General features: G+C 51.3%; 7 protein-coding genes across 7 annotated transcripts; 5 read left to right on the plus strand and 2 right to left on the minus strand.

Moving 5' to 3' along the window:
- Positions 1–634: 634 nt before the first annotated feature.
- On the plus strand, positions 635–1,301 carry A1O5_12218 (uncharacterized protein; the record flags this gene model as incomplete). Its single annotated transcript, XM_007752787.1, has 2 exons — positions 635–776; positions 832–1,301. 2 exons carry the CDS (start codon positions 635–637, stop codon positions 1,299–1,301), a joined length of 612 nt encoding a protein of 203 aa, XP_007750977.1.
- A 1,776-nt stretch (positions 1,302–3,077) lies between these two features.
- A1O5_12219 (uncharacterized protein) lies at positions 3,078–3,767 on the plus strand (the record flags this gene model as incomplete). Its single annotated transcript, XM_007752788.1, has 3 exons — positions 3,078–3,132; positions 3,193–3,453; positions 3,556–3,767. The coding sequence occupies 3 exons, from the start codon at positions 3,078–3,080 to the stop codon at positions 3,765–3,767; spliced, it is 528 nt and encodes a 175-aa protein (XP_007750978.1).
- A 639-nt stretch (positions 3,768–4,406) lies between these two features.
- Positions 4,407–5,489, minus strand: A1O5_12220 (uncharacterized protein; the record flags this gene model as incomplete). The annotated part of the gene is made up of 1 exon (XM_007752789.1): positions 4,407–5,489. The coding sequence occupies one exon, from the start codon at positions 5,487–5,489 to the stop codon at positions 4,407–4,409; it is 1,083 nt and encodes a 360-aa protein (XP_007750979.1).
- Positions 5,490–11,632: 6,143 nt separating this feature from the next.
- A1O5_12221 (uncharacterized protein) lies at positions 11,633–12,265 on the minus strand (the record flags this gene model as incomplete). Its single annotated transcript, XM_007752790.1, has 1 exon — positions 11,633–12,265. One exon carries the CDS (start codon positions 12,263–12,265, stop codon positions 11,633–11,635), a length of 633 nt encoding a protein of 210 aa, XP_007750980.1.
- Positions 12,266–12,484: 219 nt separating this feature from the next.
- A1O5_12222 (uncharacterized protein) lies at positions 12,485–13,516 on the plus strand (the record flags this gene model as incomplete). The annotated part of the gene is made up of 1 exon (XM_007752791.1): positions 12,485–13,516. One exon carries the CDS (start codon positions 12,485–12,487, stop codon positions 13,514–13,516), a length of 1,032 nt encoding a protein of 343 aa, XP_007750981.1.
- Positions 13,517–14,339: 823 nt separating this feature from the next.
- On the plus strand, positions 14,340–15,830 carry A1O5_12223 (uncharacterized protein; the record flags this gene model as incomplete). Its single annotated transcript, XM_007752792.1, has 1 exon — positions 14,340–15,830. The coding sequence occupies one exon, from the start codon at positions 14,340–14,342 to the stop codon at positions 15,828–15,830; it is 1,491 nt and encodes a 496-aa protein (XP_007750982.1).
- Positions 15,831–16,269: 439 nt separating this feature from the next.
- On the plus strand, positions 16,270–17,981 carry A1O5_12224 (uncharacterized protein; the record flags this gene model as incomplete). Its single annotated transcript, XM_007752793.1, has 2 exons — positions 16,270–16,665; positions 16,728–17,981. The coding sequence occupies 2 exons, from the start codon at positions 16,270–16,272 to the stop codon at positions 17,979–17,981; spliced, it is 1,650 nt and encodes a 549-aa protein (XP_007750983.1).
- Positions 17,982–18,435: the final 454 nt, after the last annotated feature.

Genomic DNA, 18,435 nt, shown 5'->3' on the forward strand with positions numbered 1-18,435 from the left:
AAGACACCGATACGAAAAGGGGGTACTGTAATTACCTAGGTTCAACACTGAGAAGAAAGGGAAGAAACCCAGACGGGACCATATTGTTAAGGCAGGTACTGGACAGTAGAATGTCTCCATGTCGGTGTCTCCTATTTCCTGTGTGTCCAAGTCAAACATCCAAATGAGCAGTCCCTATCTCGGACCGCTCTGCTGGCAGAGTTGAGTTTGCGGATTCCATTGACACCGCGGAGGAAGGAACCCACATTGTCGATGGCACCTTGATCTCAACGAAGACAAGTTGCACGCTCCAAAGTCTTCCGGGGACACTGAGAGGGATGGTGTGGCTTTCTGTGAATTTGTTCAGGACTAGGAGGATTGCATCTGAATTGATCCCGAACTCGTTACTGTGGAGCGGGAGATAATTAGACCCTAAGGACGTATTCACCTTTTAAGAGTCTGTGTGGAGGCAGGCCTCAAAGGTTGAATCCCCTTGATCCCCTTGATTTTTCACACCTTGTTATGTAGGTACCCAATAGCTCGTCGGCTCAGGCTACAGTAGTTACATGCCTAGCTCGCTAGGCTGGTGTGACCCATTTGCCCAGTGGGGGAGCTACTGTAGCCTAGTAGCTTCGTCCACCACCGATAATCTTCCATGTCAACAGAAGAAGTCTCCCACCTATTCCTGCACATTGATGATAGCAAATCTGTCACAAGAGCTACCTACTTCTTCTCTCCTTCGATGTCTTCGCCCACCGCAGTTTCTCAGGAAGGTAGTGTCTCAAAGGACCAGGAAGGTCTGTCCTCAACCCGATTTTGTGCAAGGGTTTCTCTAATATATATATATGGCAGAGCAAGTCGGTGAACGAGCAAGCGAAAGCGAGCAGCCGCGAGGACCTCAAAACCCACGGACCCAAAGGCCTGTCCCCGAGGAAAAGGCCGCGGGCGACACCGGGACTCGATACTCCAAGGCACAACGAGTGCAGACCCTCACATTACTCTCTCTGGGCTGGACGCCTCGGCAAGTTGAGGACATGATCAAGGTGCCGGCACCGCAGGCCAGGAGGATTTTTCGGAAAGCCAAAGAACGCGGATACTGTCCACGCGAGGATCCTCGCATTCTTGATCACTATGTTGAAGACGGTTTGATAACAGGAAGGCCAAAGAAGACTACACAAACACCATCTGAGGTAGAACAACGGCTTGTTAATCTGGTTGTAGAAGACACGCCAGGTAGAGAGAAATCGAGCGACGTCCCAGCCTATGGAACAGGTGTCAAGACAGTTCATCAGTCTATCTTGCGACTTCCTTCACCGACATAACCTCATATCTGTCAAACCAGCGAGAAACCTTGGTCTGTCAAAGCCCCACGCTGGTAGGTTCTAATGATCGAGAAGAAACCCTGTGGTGCTGAATGGTTGCTGTGAGCCATCTCTGCGGGCTCCGTACACAGGTACCCACGAGCAGGGCAAGGTCGGAGTGCAGTGCGTGGCAGTCACACGCAAATGACCGATAAGGGAGGGAAACTTGGCTCAAAAGGAAAAAGGCTCCCAAGAAGCGAGCGCAATCCGGAGGAACAAAGGACGGGGACCGCAGCACCAGTTCTTCTTTCTTCTCTCTTCTTCCTCCCCTTCTCGTTCCTCGTTCCTCGTCCCGTGTTTCTTTTTTCCTCTTCCTCTCTTCCTCTCTCTCTCTCTCTCCTCTTTTTCTCTCCCTGGTAGCACGGCTTATTGTATGTATGGACGGAGTATATATATATATATATATATACACACTATAGCAGTTGATGTATGTAGCCAGCCAGCCGTCTGGGTCTCGTCTCATACGAGGTCGCCCACGAGGTCTCTGGCGTTCCGTTCCGTTCTGTTGTGTAACTCAGAGCCCGTGTCAATTGTCACAGGAAGAAGCGATAGGCGCTCGGTGCGTGCCTTGGCCGGCTGGCTTATTACTAGCTAGCTGAGACACATACCATGACACCCAACCCCAACCGCCTCTTCCTCCTTCAGCGCACGGAACATGGAAACTGGGCCCCCTTCTTTTTGTCCAGGACCTGGACATTCAGCCGCAGCCTGGTCTACAGCGGTTGGTCGCGAAGAATGCAACGGGGCCCGATAGGTGTGCTCACGACGATGGAATGTCCAAGGTGGTGCGTGAGGTCAAATGATATTCTTCATATAGGTTGGAGAACGGCGTATGGTGGAGATGTACGAGGTACGTGGTAGTCAATCCCTGTAAACCTTGGGAGCCGCAGGTGGGCCACAGGCTGGTGGGAACAGAGACTTCACGAGGGAGAACGCGGGTTTTCTCCCAGAGATTTGGGTGCCCAGTAGCCCACCAGAACCCGCCAATAGACCCCGCAGTCCTTATCAACTGCCCCTCCAAAGCTTGGTCGAGCTTAACTGGCTCTTGGCCTACCAGCCTGTGAGCTTATCTTCTGGGGAGACCATGGGGGAGGGCCCACCAATAAATCGACTGAGTCCTGTAACTATTAACCCACCTAACACAGCTCGTTTGCCAATAGCTAACCGACATAGCAAATGCATGAGGGCGGAGTACATCAAGCCAACAAATCTGGGGAAGCGGCCCAGAATCCCCAGAAAATGCCTCGTCTGGGCGTCTCCGTAGTGTTTCCTTCAAGCGAGCGTGGATACCTGGGCATGGTCTTGCGGTTGAAGGCGTGCGTGCTTTCTTACACACCCTGGCACCTCCAAGCAGGTCGAATTGGGTGTAGAAAGCGAACAAGCACAAGTCTCGTCCGCGGCTTCATCCTATTAGCGTCTTCAAGGCCCCTGCTGGCTTCACCGCCAGGGACATCATCAACACGGCCCTGCCCTCAGCATTTCGTGTCCCCCTGCCGACAAAGGCCAGACTGCCATTGGTTCCAGCCATCTTTCGATATCTGAGGAAATGCTCCTTATCTCTGTCGATTCAGCGCCAGAATATGATGGGCGGACAGACTTTACATTGTCAATATCTTTCGCTCTCAGCTGGGGAATGCTCTTCGTCCAGAATCGGAGCACTCTCTCGCTGCATAATTGAGATACCTCTCCAATTGCGCTCCCATTGTGACCCCCAGGACCTCACTCACACACGCGATCATGACAGTCCAGCCCAAAGATCAAGTCTACGTCCATTTCGGACGCGGCGGTGCAGGTTCTGTTATCCCATTCTGCCCCAACGTTTTGCCACAGCACCTCTAACCAATGCTATCAGGCAACATCATCAACTCCACAACAAGAGAAACCCGCCGTCCCTCTTGGATCGCCGACTCGCAATCGCAATCGACTGTCACAGGCCATGAACGAATCCATGTAGGGCGACGTTTCTCCACGGGAATAGGCGGATCAGGAAACATGTCTGCGGCAAGTAAATTCCAAGACAGGCGGGAGGCCGATGAGGAAATGGCAAAGTTGCTGTACGACAGGCAAGCGCCCGGCATTGTGCTTATCGAGGGTCGCTATCACACAGGACGAGGTACGTGTCGAATTCCTTCCCACTCTCCGAAAGATACACGTCAGGATTGTCGTGTTCTGCCGACCAACAGGCAGGTTAATCGGGGAATGAAATTTCAAATAGGCGGCGCCGCCAACAAATATGCCAACACTGAGCTGGAAGACCAAGAAGCACGATTGAATAATGAGAATATGCGGCGCCAGAGCTTCGCAAGTATGAGCCACCGGAGACAGAGTCTGGCAAGTCTCATACCGTCAAGCGGAGAGGACAGTCGAAGGCCCAGTATTGCTTCAATACGAGATTATCTCATGGCGAGGAGGTCGAGTAAGGCCTGACATTTTTGGTTTGCTGACTGCTTTGCATCTGGCTCACGAAGACTTGAAGGACAAGTCATATTGCATGCTACCAGAAATGGCTTCAGCTCCCTTGAAAAGACGCCGCGGTGGCGGGAACCATGTAGCAATCAAAAGTTGAACTTGTCCTGTACGTAACAGCAGCACTTGAGCCTGGTCGATGATCACCTTCTCCTGCGAATATCCTTTCTAGCACTGGGTAAATGCGGCTGTCGTTCGTGGTTATACTCGCACGCCCTTAGCTGATCTCGGCTCAGTACCTGTGTCCAGGTGGTGAAAGAGGGGAAGTAGCAACAGAAGGTAGAGTACAGGATTCACTGGCGAACTCCGGCTGCCGGGGCGGAAGCCAGTACCTGCCTCGAAGATAGTTGCCAGTTCTCGCGGCTGGTGAAAGCGACTCGCACGCGGCTTTGTGGGATCATCGAGCCACCCATGACTTTGCACCGCCGTGATATGGCTGTTTTCTGACGTCACGTGTAATAGCGAGCTAGAGCCTGTCTCTCCATGCTGTAGAGACAAATATAGACGGCGTCTGCGTCGCGGTATTGCCAGTTGTTAACAGTAATGATTGTGGCGCAGAATCTTAGTCGCACCGCTAATTCCCCTCCAGGTCGTGATGCTCTAATACCTCGGGGACGCAGAGTCTCCGTTGGGTATCCTCGCCTCTGATGGAAGTGTCTCCACGTGCTCCAGTCTTGCGATCTCCAAATCGAAGTCCTGACCCCGAATGCCGGGCCTGCTCCAAGTGCTGGTTCGCTTCGGCTGCGACGGCTGAGATGTCCTCGTCACATCAGTGCCGACCTTTGTCAGGTCCACAAACTCAGATATATCGGTACCTCCATTCAAAGCGGAAGAGCTCCGCTTCTCATCTCTCGCAAACGGAGGTGGTGGGTTCCTTCCGCCCACGAAATCGACCAGTTTCCCAAGAATGGCGAATTCAAGCTTGAGTTTGATGGAGTAAAAGGCTGGTTTCGTGATTGTCTCGAGGATGTAGAGCGAGGCACATTCCAGACCCAGCAACCCCAGATCCAAGGTGATAATCAAGACGTTGATCGCCAGCAGCTGATACATGAGTCTCTTGGTGTGCATTTGGACCGAAGAGCGAAGTATGCGAATGGCCTCGATAATGTAGATCGATGACAAAACGACTTCTTGGAGAAAGAAGCCGCACATCTGGACCTTTTCCATCACGTTGTATCCGTCCACAAAGGCTTTGGTATGTGTGTCACTGTTTGAACCAATTGTCAGGACTGTCGTCGGTATATGCAGAACAATCGCATCGACAATAATCATCCATTTCGTCCACTTAAGAATCTTGTCTCTTCTCTCGCCTGTCAACAAAAGGTGGAGTCTCGAATAGAGGACAATTGCTTGACCTGTAATCAACGGATACCAGCCCACGCTCAAGAGCAGCAGGGAGAACCATTTTGCGTTCGTGAGAATCGAAAAGTATTTGAAAAGGAATCCTATGCAATAGGGGAAAATGCCCATGCTGGATATGAGCAAGCTCCAGAAGTACAAGCCCCGGAACCTCTTGAATGTACCGAATATGAGAACCTGCAACTCAACAGCGTTGTACATTGCCAGACCGAGGAAGAATGCGATCATGACTTTGATCGTGAGGCTGCCACCCGTGTATCCTCCAGTTATGCCTTCGGCTGCAGACGAAAACGGGCTCGACGAGGCACTGGAGTTGGATACCATACTGGTAGGAAGATCTTCGATCCGGAGCAAAGAATGCCTCCAGCTTTCGCCTCGTAGGATATGCTAAATTCGTCCGGCACGCGCTCGCTTGATAACCGACCATCACTGACCCATTTATGCGTATTAGCATTGACGCAGTCGGCAAGGAGTTTGCGGACGACGTTATTTGAAGTTTCACCCCACATTTTGAGAGAGGGTAAAACGGCTGAAAAGCGCAACCAAAGATCAACCACAATGTCGATCGTTCTCACCCCGCGAAAGGCACTTTCGGGTGGGATTTTTATGGCGACGGTGAGTGTGCGCTTCTTCCTCATTGGATCGTCGGGTTGCCGTTTTGTTCAAACTAGCTGCGTCGCCTGGTGCCGCTCCGCCGGTTCTGCCATCCATGCCTCGGGAAACAGGGACGATCAGGCGCCCCTGCGTCATTCTTGCACTCTCCCGATCAGCTTCCCCGATAGTCGGGCCTTGCCCAGTCGCTGCCTTCTTGGACTGTATATGTCAGGTATGGCGGCATTGAATCTCGTGGGGCGAAATGTGTCGTGGGTGCAATACCCTGTAGGCTGTGGATGTTTCAAAGTCGATATATACAATGTAGTGTTCACTATCCCGACGTTTGACCTTCAAGGCAGATATATCTTCTATATACAACAACGGTGACCATGCTTAAAAGGGTCCCCTCCTTTTCAGGTGTGATATATGGCTAATTAGCTGCACAATATTCCTTGTCTCCGCGGTCGGCCATATCCTGAAGTTGCACTGGTCTTGCGAATTGCGTGTCGTCTCACAAAATGTGGTCGCGAGTGCTGAAACAGCTTTGCACCTCTTGCACATCCTGTTGAGACGGATCCTTCTCCTCGGTGACACTGGTGCTCGTCTTGATCATCGACGGCGCATGGATCTGACACTGGCGACAGGGCACCTAGAAATCGCGGCGGTTTGATCTGTTACCGCTGTGTCCGAGAGATGCGTTCCACATCTCAAGCGCAAGGCGAGTACTAGTGGCTAAGTTGAGATAGCTTGTGCAGGAGCCGCACTAGATTCTACACGGTTTCCGTGGCTGTGAAGAGCTGGTGACCCGACTCTTCCCGCAGTACGATGTGTGTTGGCGTCTCTGGCCTTGAATTCATGAGATTTACGTGGTCGGGAGCGACGCCAGATCCAAGAGACTTTTCAGGAATGATTCTGACACTGCGCCCTCGTCCACAGCGATGTACCAATCTTTCAATGTTGGCGACAAGGGTTTGAGTATGTCAGCCACGTCATCCTTCGCCGCAATGAGTATCTTTGCAAGAGATAAGGCCTCTCTTCTTCCGCTTGTGTCGAAAAAAACCGCCGGGATAGTAGTAAGGTTGAGAGGTAGACGTCTTATCTCATCAATCAATATTTATAGAGTAAACTTCAGAGTCTTCATTTAGACACAACGACTCTCGACGCGTTTGCGGGAGCAACATGAAAACAAGATGCAGCCTTCGATCGATAAGGCTGAGGAAAGAGGTCATAGAGAGAGTATGTGGCCGGCCCCTGGGGAAAAGTTCCAAAAACCCCGTGTTGGAGTGAGAAAGGTAGCCGTAATATGTGCCAAATGATCCTGACTAACGACAGGCTCGGGTGGAAAGTGCAACTATCGAAAACATTTGTAGAAAGTCCAGGACGTCTAGGAGAGCGACCACTTAGACGCTGTAACCACGGCCGGTGTGGGTTTGGTTCGGGTTTCGGAGGCTTGTCCGAAGGCTCAATGCCCCAAGGAGGCCTGATGCAGAAGTATGGTCCCGGACATGGTTGCGACATTTTGATATGTTCGTAAAAGTCCACAATTGTCTTTCGAGGCGACAGTTCGAGACGTCATTGACTGACAACGGATTGTGTTATCGGGAACCTGGACGCATGTCCTATTTTCACTGTATCATCTGTTGTTCCTGCTTTGCACAACCTGCGTCCCTTGTCGCAACACTTCAAGCCAGTTACTCGCCATGACCGGATGCTGCCAGACTGCATCTCTATCATCATTTCTCACTGTGCCGGGTAAGGTGGCTGGACTTGGACTCCTCTCTGAGTAGGCTGGGAGACTTGTTCGAGTCCACACATGTTCTAGGCTTTCTCTTCGGCTTTGATGCGTTGTGTCGCCAGTCCGTGCTGTAGTGAGGTCCGTGAGCCGGGTCGAGGGGATTGAGATGACGGAAGAACGAGGTGATGCTGGCGGCGGTGAGTCCTCTTCGTCTTCAACGGTCAATTGAAAGTCTACAGGAAGAGACTTCTCGTCTACGGCTGTTCGGGGACATCGGAATAGGTCTTTGTACTCTGGAGGGTTGTCGCGAGGATAACTCTGGGCCTGTGAAGGAGGACATCGGTAGCGATCGGGTTGGCCATTTGTGACAGCGATGATGCGGGCATGGCGGGTATGAGCGTCAAGTTTACTTGGGCGGTCACTGGAAGAGCAGCAGGTAAATAAAGAGGCAAGAATGGCCATGGTTCTGTTCTTTCGTGACTGGCCTGGAAACGCAACCCACGAGTCATATGAAATCTGACATTGAAGGTTGGCTGAGTTGTGAGTTGCTCGGTGGAGGCGGGGAGGTGAGACTCGGAAAAGAAGGCAGAAAGCAAGAAGCATCAGGCTGGTGGGCTGTCCGCCAAGCCACAAACCCGCCTGCCTGGCACTTTGTGCAGATTCAACCGCAAACTCAGCCTTGTGCTCACCTTGCACACACCAATTCCACATGACCGAGTACATGTTCAATCCGTCACTCACTGTGCATTCTCCACCACGCGCGAGTTGCTCTTCGACAACGCTATGTGCAAATACGTACCTCTTTCTCACTGGCTACCTTCTCCCTTCCCCCTTCCCACAAGAATGGTTCTGACCCATTTCACCAGACAAGATACGATAAGTTAGTATGCGAAGCAAAAATATCAAGAGCTTAGCCCTTGATATGTATCAGACAATTATCTTATCAACGCTAGCTGATGATGATTGAATTATTAATTGATATTCTTTGTACATGTACATTTATTCACCGTCGTGGAATTGAGAAATAGACTCACAACTCTAGACCTGGTAGCAAGGTCGGTTTCCCATCAAACAGACCCATTGATCCCCAGTTCTATTGCAGTCTATATACTGTTGAATCGGCTGCAAGCTCGTAAGACACTGGCCGGCCGTCCAAGAAGTTGATCGGACGGCATTTCTCAGCACTGGCGTGCATCACCGTCACGGCGGCGGACTGTCCGGCTTGCTCGTCTCCTCTCGCCCTCCTTGATTGTTTCTGTCCATGCAGAAGTACCACCACGAGGGCAGCGACAGCTAGCGCTCCAAAGGAACCAATAGCTATTCCTGCAATTGCGCCTGAACTTAACGTATCTTTGCCCGCTTGGGGAGTGGCTGTTGGACTGGCAGTTCCAGAGTGTTTCTCAGTCGTGGTAAGAGAAAGCGGAATGCTCAGGGGTGGAGAGGCCACCGCTGATGCCGGACGGCTGGATGTGGTGGCTGTCGATGGGTCTGCAGTTACCGGCGGACCAGTTTTACTAGTTTCCAACGGCGACGTGGTAGAGGAAGCGCTGCTGCTTTGAACCACAAAGGGAGAGGTATAGAAATTTTGGACTTCGGCGTAATAAATTGAAAGAGCAAAGATGTATGTATTATCAGGTTCAAGCTCGTACGAAGACGATGCAGTCCAGAAAACCTCATCATCATATCCTATGCTCCAGAATGAACGGGCGCACTGTCAGATGATGGGGTTGCTCACCTCCGTAGATAAATGGGAAGTATGATTCATCTGTAGGGCTTCGCATTAATCTTAGTTCAACCTAGAGTTTCTGTTGCGTCAGAAAGCTTCTCTTCTTGATTGAGAACGTGGATGATTTGCACATACGTATTGGCCATCTGTACCATTCCAGGCGACTTTGTAGGTTGCCCCCAGAAAAACCTCGCCAGGCACAGTAGTAAATGCAAAGTCCGCGACAGCAACCAAGGCCGATTGTAGGATGCAAACAGCGACTGCGCAACGATGACCGACAAGCATGTTTCTGGGATTGTAAAGAGAGGAAAGCAGTGCGCAGGTAAGCCATCTGTCGCAATCGAGGCCGCAGGGGCTCGAAGCACAAGTCCTGACTGTCCACTGGCATCCACCAACTATGATCAACGTGCTGAATGGAGGAAAACGCTAGTATCCTTACTGTAACGCTCTTGGTCTTCACTGCCAGCAAGACCCTGGACAATCCTCTTCTGCATGTCACGCAAGCGAAGGGGTCCAGAGCGACTGCATTGGCTGAGGGAACCTCATCTTAATTTACTGTGCTTTACTCACGCTGTGCAAGGAGGAGCTGCATACGGCGTCGAGACCGTGGTAACCACAACTGCCGCCTATAGCAGGCTAAATCTGAACCCATGAAGGATGAGAAAGCTGAGTTGTCGCAGCTGAAGCCATGTGGATCATCGCCGAGCAAGAAGATATTTACTTCGTTTCGGGGAAGCGTTTAGCGCGCCACGTCCACGCCTTGAGCCGCCGGAAGAACCGAGAGAAGTTTCTTCTGGCAACTCGTTTGCCAGGTTGTGTTGCGCACAACTATGTACCTTCGTTATCTAGAGGTATGTAATTGTACGGACGCGAGAGATAGGAAAGTCGACAGAAGATGACCTCCGCGACATTACCAAGTGCAACAGGGAGATGGCCACTTTCGTGTTTTTTTCGGGACCGAAAGGTCTCACATACCCAGTACAGCAATTCTCACCAATCCTTCCTAACCTGCCTGGCCATTCAATCTGCTATGGCTGTCTGTAACCTTTGCTCCAAAAGGGGGGAAAGGCAACCATACAATTCAAGTAATAATACAGCAAACAGTGCACCGACACAAAATGACACCCACCGAACACTCCTCGCTGCTCGGAGAATGCGTTACCACGGATCCCACTTCATCTAACGCGGGCTACCTAGGATCATGGGGATTCACTGGAAGGTGGGAAGTACAGTACCGTACCTGGCTTCTGAATTGTCCGTGGACTTCTTAATACTTTACAGGTTTTCCAGACGTGTGGTCCGTCTATTCTGTGGGTACAATGTGCTATAAGCATATCTAACATCTAGTCGGATTCATGTTGAGTTGGCATCGCCTTCTCATCTATCCTCAGACTCGATGAAGAAAGGATGTAATTGATGAAAGCGCTCGTGTTCACGTTAGTTGCCTCTATTGGCAACCCTTGAATGTCTCGATCACATATTGGAATTGAAAAGACGGCATCCACGGGATTCGGCCTTTCCTCAACTAATCATTGTTGATACGACCCTCCAATGTCTTGCTTAGCACCAGGGAGAGATAGGAAAAGAGGTTCGGTGATGTGATTTAGGCTGGTGGGCTCCCTGCGATGCACTTTATTTGGCCTTCGCACAGCCCGAGCGCACTATGGACTAGTTCCAGTCGAATGTGTATCCCAGCGAAGACATACTGAGTAGAATAGAGCATGGTGCCGCCAGCCACTCGAGTTCCACCGCTCACTCTATACCGCCCAGGTACTGAAGATGGCCCGTAGACCTTGTCGGATCTCACAAGTCCTCGTCGCTTGTTGTCCACGGGATGGCCGCATATTACATGGCATGAAGCCACAGGAGATCTTGCGCACGTCGAGTTTGCTGAACGCCTATGTACGGAATAGACGATAAGGGTCCCCTGAGCTCGGCGACGCTATGAAGAGATTCAAGACATTCATTGTAGACCTGGCGGCTGACAGTGATGATTCCTGGAGGGGTTAAATGGTGGTTCCGGCCGCATTTTGGATTGTATTCGTCATGACTAGGCCGGTAGCCTTGCTAATCTTGCAGACTTTTTATTCCCGTCTGCCGAGTTGAGAACTGTGTGGCACAGTTCGCATGCAGTTTGATGAAAGCAGTGTGTGTTAACAGCTTCCTAGCCGCGAGCTCTAGTTGCATTTGCAAGTATTGTATAGTGTCCTTGGTCACCCGCTAGTTCGGCAGACATTGGGGCTGGCAAGTCCAGATGGAAGCACACATGGCGCTGGCGAAAAGTGCTGAGCTTGCCGACGAAGCCCGTATGGGCCTTCAGCAACAGATGAAACAAGCCGCTATTGTCGGGAGTTAGAAGCCCTGAGGATGATGGGTGTGTCACTGGCGACAGTTGGAGGGATTCAACATCCTTCACAGATCTTTCTGCAGCGCTTCCTCCAAGGGCTTGAGTCCATCGATCATTACCTCGAGTTTCTCATCCATCTTCTTCAGCTCGTCTTTCTTCCTGGTGTTCTCTTTGACCAACGCATCCTTGATCTTAACCAGCTCCAATCTCTTTTGCTCCATCTTCTCTCGCTCTTGTTTTTCATATTCGATTCTCAACGGCATCAACTCCTCCTCTGGTAATTCTGCCTGATCGGGGAATGTTGCGATGTATTCGTCCAAAGGATGGAGTGGGAGGTGCATGTAGAGATGGTCGTACGCTTCGCAGGCTCCAATCTCGCCCAACAGGTGTCTCTGTTCATAGTACAAATTCTGTAGCTGTAAGAGTAGCCGATCAACTTCCTGCCTTGCCTCTGCCGTCTCCTGCTTGGTTGCTCGAGCTCCAAAGGCCGCCTGTCGATGTTGGCCTCGTAGTTTGGCCAGGTATGCGTTCAGGATCTTGTGCTGTTGTGCCAGCTCAAGTTTCTGCTCTAGTGTAGGGGTTGTCGTGGCATGTTCTTCCAGCCATGACAAGACAGAAAGTGTCTGCGCCAGAGTCGCATGGGAGGTTTGCAGTAGTGGCTGCAGGGCTGGATCTGTTATGAGATCGTCAATGGCCATCCTGACAGCTGCGCTTGCTTGCTTGCTCTATCAGTGAAAATCAAGACGGATGGTGTGAAGGAGACCAAAATCGAGCGGAGTTGACGTTGTTTGGAGGAGCAAAGCGTGAAACCGTCCAGCCAATCGGAGTGAAAATTCCTCCGCACTGGGAATTAAATATTTCGAAACCACAACCCTCCTTTGACAACTATTTCTGCCTCTTGTCTGCCCTGCAAAGAGATGGCGCCAGATCGGGGACTCGAAGAAACCATCACATCACTCGATCTGGGGACCCAACATGGCGACTCTACCACTGGCAGGATACCTGCAACAGAGATGATCCCCCCTCACTTGTCGCATGATCCTGCCACGAATGCCAAGCAATCAGACCCTTTTCAGTTCGGACAGCGATTTTTGTCTGAGGACGACGATGTCTTTACCTACAATGCATGGGATCACGTAGTCCCTGACACAGCACATCATGAGTACTGCGAGACCCAATATGCGGCGCAACGGGCTTCTCCCGTCTCCGACTTTGACCGGGCGCGTTTCAACGAACACCCAGAGAAATGGTGGGACCTGTTCTACAAGCAAAAATCAAGTACATTCTTCAAAGACCGAAAATGGCTCGTCCAAGAATTTCCTGTACTGAACGAGGTTACGAGGCAAGGTGCTGGTAGGAAGGTAATTCTCGAAATCGGTGCGGGAGCCGGAAACACTGCGTTTCCAATCTTGAGAATGAACGAGAATCCGGACTTAAAGCTCTTTGCAGTGGACTTCAGCAAGAAGGCGGTTGAGACAATGAGAAACGCACAAGACTACGCAAACTCGAAGGGTGTAATAGCAGCTGAAATCTGGGATGTTGCAGGGGAGGCCCTGCCGCCAGGTGTCGATGAGGGGAGTGTGGACGTTGTCATCATGATCTTCATATTCTCGGCACTGAATCCCAAGCAATGGCCACAAGCTTTGGTCAATATCCAGCGGGCCCTCAAACCGGGCGGGGAAGTATTGTTCAGAGATTACGGCCGAGGAGATCTTGCACAAGTCCGCTTCAAGGCTGGTAGGTGGATGGAGGATAATTTCTATGTTCGTGGAGACGGTACCCGGGTATATTTCTTCGAGAAGGAACAGCTGGAAACGATCTGGGGGAGTGTGTTCGACATATGCAATCTGGATGTGGATCGCCGGCTGATCGTCAACCGGCAACGGCGCATTAAGATGTACCGGTGCTGGATCCAAGGTCGGTTTCGAAAGAAGGAGTGTACAGAGTAGTTGAGAAAACACCATCTTCAGCGACTAGAATTATTCTGGAGCATTGATCTCTCTCCATGCTGTTGGAGGGGGGGACAGACAACGCAGAATATGGTCCATTCATCGATGGACCAATCCAAAAATATGAATGAGGATCGTGCCTGAAGGACTGAAGTGGAAAACGCAGGCGGGGAGCAGCAATGTTACAGCACATGTCAAGCAAGCACTTGTCGATGCATCTGCGCACTCAGAAATCAGCCAGTGTACATTCAGAACGGCAGGGGATGGTAGAGGGATGCCACCAATTGGACAAGGCGTTGATTGCATGTGAAGATTTCCACTGCGGTGAGAATTCGAGGAGAGAACAAGAGAGGCCGAGAGAGCCCAAGAACTACTTGGGTATCTCAGGCCGGTCATTTGATCGGTCATTTGATCGAGACACGAGCTGACGAGTTGATTCCGCAGCAAACAGGCTTGGCCTGTTCTGCGCCTTTCCGCATTTCCTCGCTACCTTCCCTCGAGACTCGTCAATCGCCACCTCTCAACCAACTCACCAAAACCCCCACATAGAGGCTTGACATTGGCATAATATCTAAATAGTCATAGTGTTCATTCTTTCCCCTCGAGAGTCACTCCTTACCGTTCTCTACCTTTTTCCGCTTCCTCAGCGTGTACGTCTCTTGCTATGTCACTCCTATTTCTACACGCGACACGTCCACTGCGCCACTGAACAGCTTGCCGCCGGACGCCGACAACGCCTCCTGTTTAATCTCATTTCTCCTCGTTGTCATTTCACGTTTCCTGCTGTCTTCTCAAGCTGCCGCATGACGTTAGCCTCAAGAAAATGTCCTGTGCGACACAAACAGTCACCTTCGAGTCCTCTTCCAGCAGCCGCGAATCCAGTCCTGCAAGAGACGATGAACGCACACAGCTCCTACCCCGAGGTCGTCGCCATTCCTACAATACCCTTCCCCGACGACGGCAGTCAAGCATCTGCAACGCAGATGCAATCTTTGTGCGAGTCGATCTGTTCCTAAGTGAGCTGAAAAGTAGGTTAGACAGGCTAGAAAGATACCGGCAAGACAGTCTTTTACACTTTGATGCTCAGTTGGAGCGAGCATATCAAGTCCTGAGCGATGTACGGGACTCGTGCGCACCCTCCCTTTCGGGTGAACTGCTGTGGGGTGCCGCGAGGCACCGTGCTCTTATCCTTGTCGATACGCTCGAGACTCGGTACAACGATATCATGCCGTCAAGGGAAACTCTGGAGCACAAAGCACAGGAAGGCATGCGCCTGATGGAGTCCTTTCTCTCGGAACTGGAGTCACGGATGCATGAAAGGAAGAAACAATTCATTGACTCGGGGTGGAGGAAGGTCGACGACTCACTCAACGCCACTCGAGAGATGCTGGAGGACGGTCTTGACAAAGCGCTGCGGGCACGAGATATACTGGCCGAATCTGTTTCTCACGCGCTGACCCGAGCTGCCGAGACGAGATTGATCCACTACGAAGATCTCCCCACGCCCTGGAGGAATAACCCTCATATCCTCAAAGGTTACCGGTTCAACAGGACACAAGTCGAATGCCTCACCACCATGTTCCACGCGCACAACGAAATGGTCAATATATGGTCACATACCATCGGTTTGCTAATTGTTCTTACCGTCGCCTTTTACTACTATCCTTCCTCGTCGACATTTCCTCTCTCAACCAAAATGGATGTCCTGATAGCGGCCTGTTTCTTTGCTGCAGCCTGCAAGTGCATGATCTGCTCCACAATGTGGCATACCATGAACAGTATCTCGGACAAGCGTTTGTTCGACCGGTTCGCTTGTGTGGACTACACTGGCATCTCACTTCTGGTGGCGGCGAGCATCCTCAGCACCGAGTGGACGGCATTTTACTGCGAACCCATATCGAGGGCGGTTTATATGACTATGACAACGGTGTTAGGAATAGCCGGAGCGATCCTGCCTTGGCGGGAGAGCTTTAATCGAGCCGATATGGCCTGGTTTCGGGTGACATTCTTTGTAACGTTTGTCGTGGTTGGCTTCGCGCCTGTGCTGCAATTGAACTACACCCGCGGGCCGGCTTGGACTTTCTATTTCTACGCCCCTGTTGCGAAAAGTATCATGGTGTACTTTACGGGAGCTCTCATATATGCAAGTCAAGTGCCTGAAAAGTGGTGGCCCGGATCATTCGATTATGTTGGATGCAGTCACAATATCTGGCATGTTGCTGTGGTCCTAGGAATTATCTTTCACTATTTCGCCATGTTAGATTTCTTTCAGGGAGCATTCACAAGGGCGAGCGATGGTTGTTGTTTGGGTTGACGTGTGTTGGCAGCATTGGAGGCTCGGACGAGGAGTTGGTCAAGCATAGCGTGGTCGTCGGTAGCGATGCATTGGCTCTGGACTGGCTTGCAATGTTAGACGGTTACTAGGTCCTGGTCAATTTGGATGCACATATGAAGAGAGATGCATAGCTGGATGAAGGAGAGGTATGTGTGGGAATAATATCTACAAGCCTGATCTGAGCGTTGTGCAGATGAGCTAGCTTGCTATGTAGGTATCGAGTCAGACTTCTAACTCCCGATATCATTCTGGATGCAACAGTTGAAGCCCAAGCCCGATTCAGCCTCCAGACCCGAATACGACGATTTCCTTTTCCCTTGAAACTCAAGCTCGAGGGTCAAGTCAAAAACCACGCGAGTCTGACGCCTGAAATAATGAACTCCCCTTTCAAATTGAATAGCGAGGCAGATACATCTCCATGTCAGACCATTCAATTTTCTATTGCTCAAGCTCGAAAGGGAGGCGCCATGATCCTGAGACAACTCGGCAGCCTAATATCGAGAAGGGCAAATATCGTATCGACCCTCCTTCTGTGCCTTCCCATCCTCTCGCACCTTTCGAACAGCAACAGCATCAATACCGTGGTCCCGGACTTAGCGATCAATCGGCCTTGACCATGGTGCGGAACCTCCCTGCCGGCCCCCGGCACCATACTGTCCTGGATCAACAAAAGGTGATGCAGTCGGTCTTCAGGGTCGCCCTCGAATCTAAGATCGGGAAATCACCAATACCAGAAAAGAAATCTGTCTATACGAGGAGATCCCACAAAAAGTCGCGATACGGCTGCAGGACCTGCAAACAACGGCGAATCAAGGTAGTTAATGCTCTACGACTTTCCTTTCAAAGGCCGAGGCCGGTCTAATGCGTTGGCACTAGTGCGATGAGAACAGAGAAGGTGGATGCCTCAAGTGCCGGAGTCATGGCATTGCCTGTGATTACAACAAAGGAGCGCAAGTGCAGGGCAAGGCCTATGTCATCTTGGCCAAGGAGCAGATGAATAGTCCTGTTACTTCTTGCTCAGGTGACACTGGCTCCACTGAGTCCCAATCCTTGATAATGAATAAGAGCAGATGGTCAAGCTCCAGATCTTTGACTCCCTTGAGCCTACTCCTCAACCCGCCCTCGCCTTTTCCGTTCGAAGTCCCCGATCAGATAACCCCCGTGGTTCAGACATTCAACCATTTCGGCACGGTCACATATTGCTCCATGGGGTCTGATCTGGGACAAGAGATCATCCGATCCACTGCTTTTGATCTCGCTCTCGAAAAGCCTTACCTCATGCATGCGGTTAATGGTATCTCGGCGGCACATCTCTGCCATCTCTTGCCCGCGGCTCGACATCCTGTTCAACACAACCAGAATCAGCTTACCAACTTCTACCACTTTCAGAAAGCTTTCCAACTCTTTCGTGATGAGTTGTCCGCCGGCATCACGAAGGACAACATGAATGCCCTGATATCGACTGTGATGCTTATCTGCGTCCATCAATTTATGCTCACCGAACCGCACCCGGACCTGGGAAAGAGTTTCGTCTACGCACCGGCAGGGCATCGGAGGGAGTGCTTGAGATGGCTGACAATCCAGCACGGGTTCAACGCTCTGTATGCTGTACTGGGCGAAGTGATCTGGAGATCGGTCTGGAACCCGGTTTTCACAGATTCAGACTTCAAGGAACTCGCCGCCACGGTCATGACCGCAGAGTCCGGCGATGAAACCCATGCCTTGTTCCTTGAATTGTGCGAAATCGCCCCTGGCTCGTCAACCAACAACAATCCTTTCTATGAAGCGCTGGAGCATCTCCTATTTCTTCGTCGGCTGAAACCGGGGATGAAAACATTCAACAAGTTGGTGGCATTCGTCGCGGTGGTGGAAGGCGACTATCTCCAATTGTTGCTGTGCCAGGAAAAGCGAGCACTGTTGATCCTGGCACATTGGTTAGCATTGATGATCGGGGTAGAGCAGTGGTGGAGCAGTGGAAGGTGCAAGATGGAGTGTATAGCCATCACGGCGTTTCTGAGGCATGATCAAGATGAGAGGGTTAGAGCCTTGCTCAGATTTCCAGCAGAGAGTGCGGGATTTGATCCAACTGCAGCAGTACCGAGCCCAACTGGCTCGCTAGACATGGAGTAGTGGATTGGACGATTAGTAGCAGAACCACCCAAATACCTTGGCAGGTACCTGCTAGGCAGAATGGTCCATATGTAGGCTGTGCAGGGCTGTGAGAAGTGGTTGATTTAAGTGCCTCGGCGCCTCTAGAGGCATCCCCTCCCCTGCCCTAGTTGGACATTTAGGCTCGACGTCATCCAGATGGCAGCCCGGCCAAGTGAGGCGCCATATGGCGGTCCAAGGGCCAGCGCAGGCCAGTGAATGCTAGGGCTGGCCTCATCACGTGGAGGGGACTTGTCCTCACTTGTCTTCGGTTCCAGCCTGAACTGCGCCCTTCTCAAATCAGCGCCTGAGTTGTCTTCTCTCTTTAAACCCGATGAAACTTCACTTGTTTGCCTTGTTAAAGCGGTTGCAAACCAAATTCACAGTCATGAGACTTGTCCATGGACAACACTGATCACTTTGCCTCAAGCACGTT

This window comes from Cladophialophora psammophila (assembly GCF_000585535.1).
Source record: "Cladophialophora psammophila CBS 110553 chromosome Unknown aczJe-supercont1.32, whole genome shotgun sequence".
Lineage (NCBI taxonomy): Eukaryota > Fungi > Ascomycota > Eurotiomycetes > Chaetothyriales > Herpotrichiellaceae > Cladophialophora > Cladophialophora psammophila.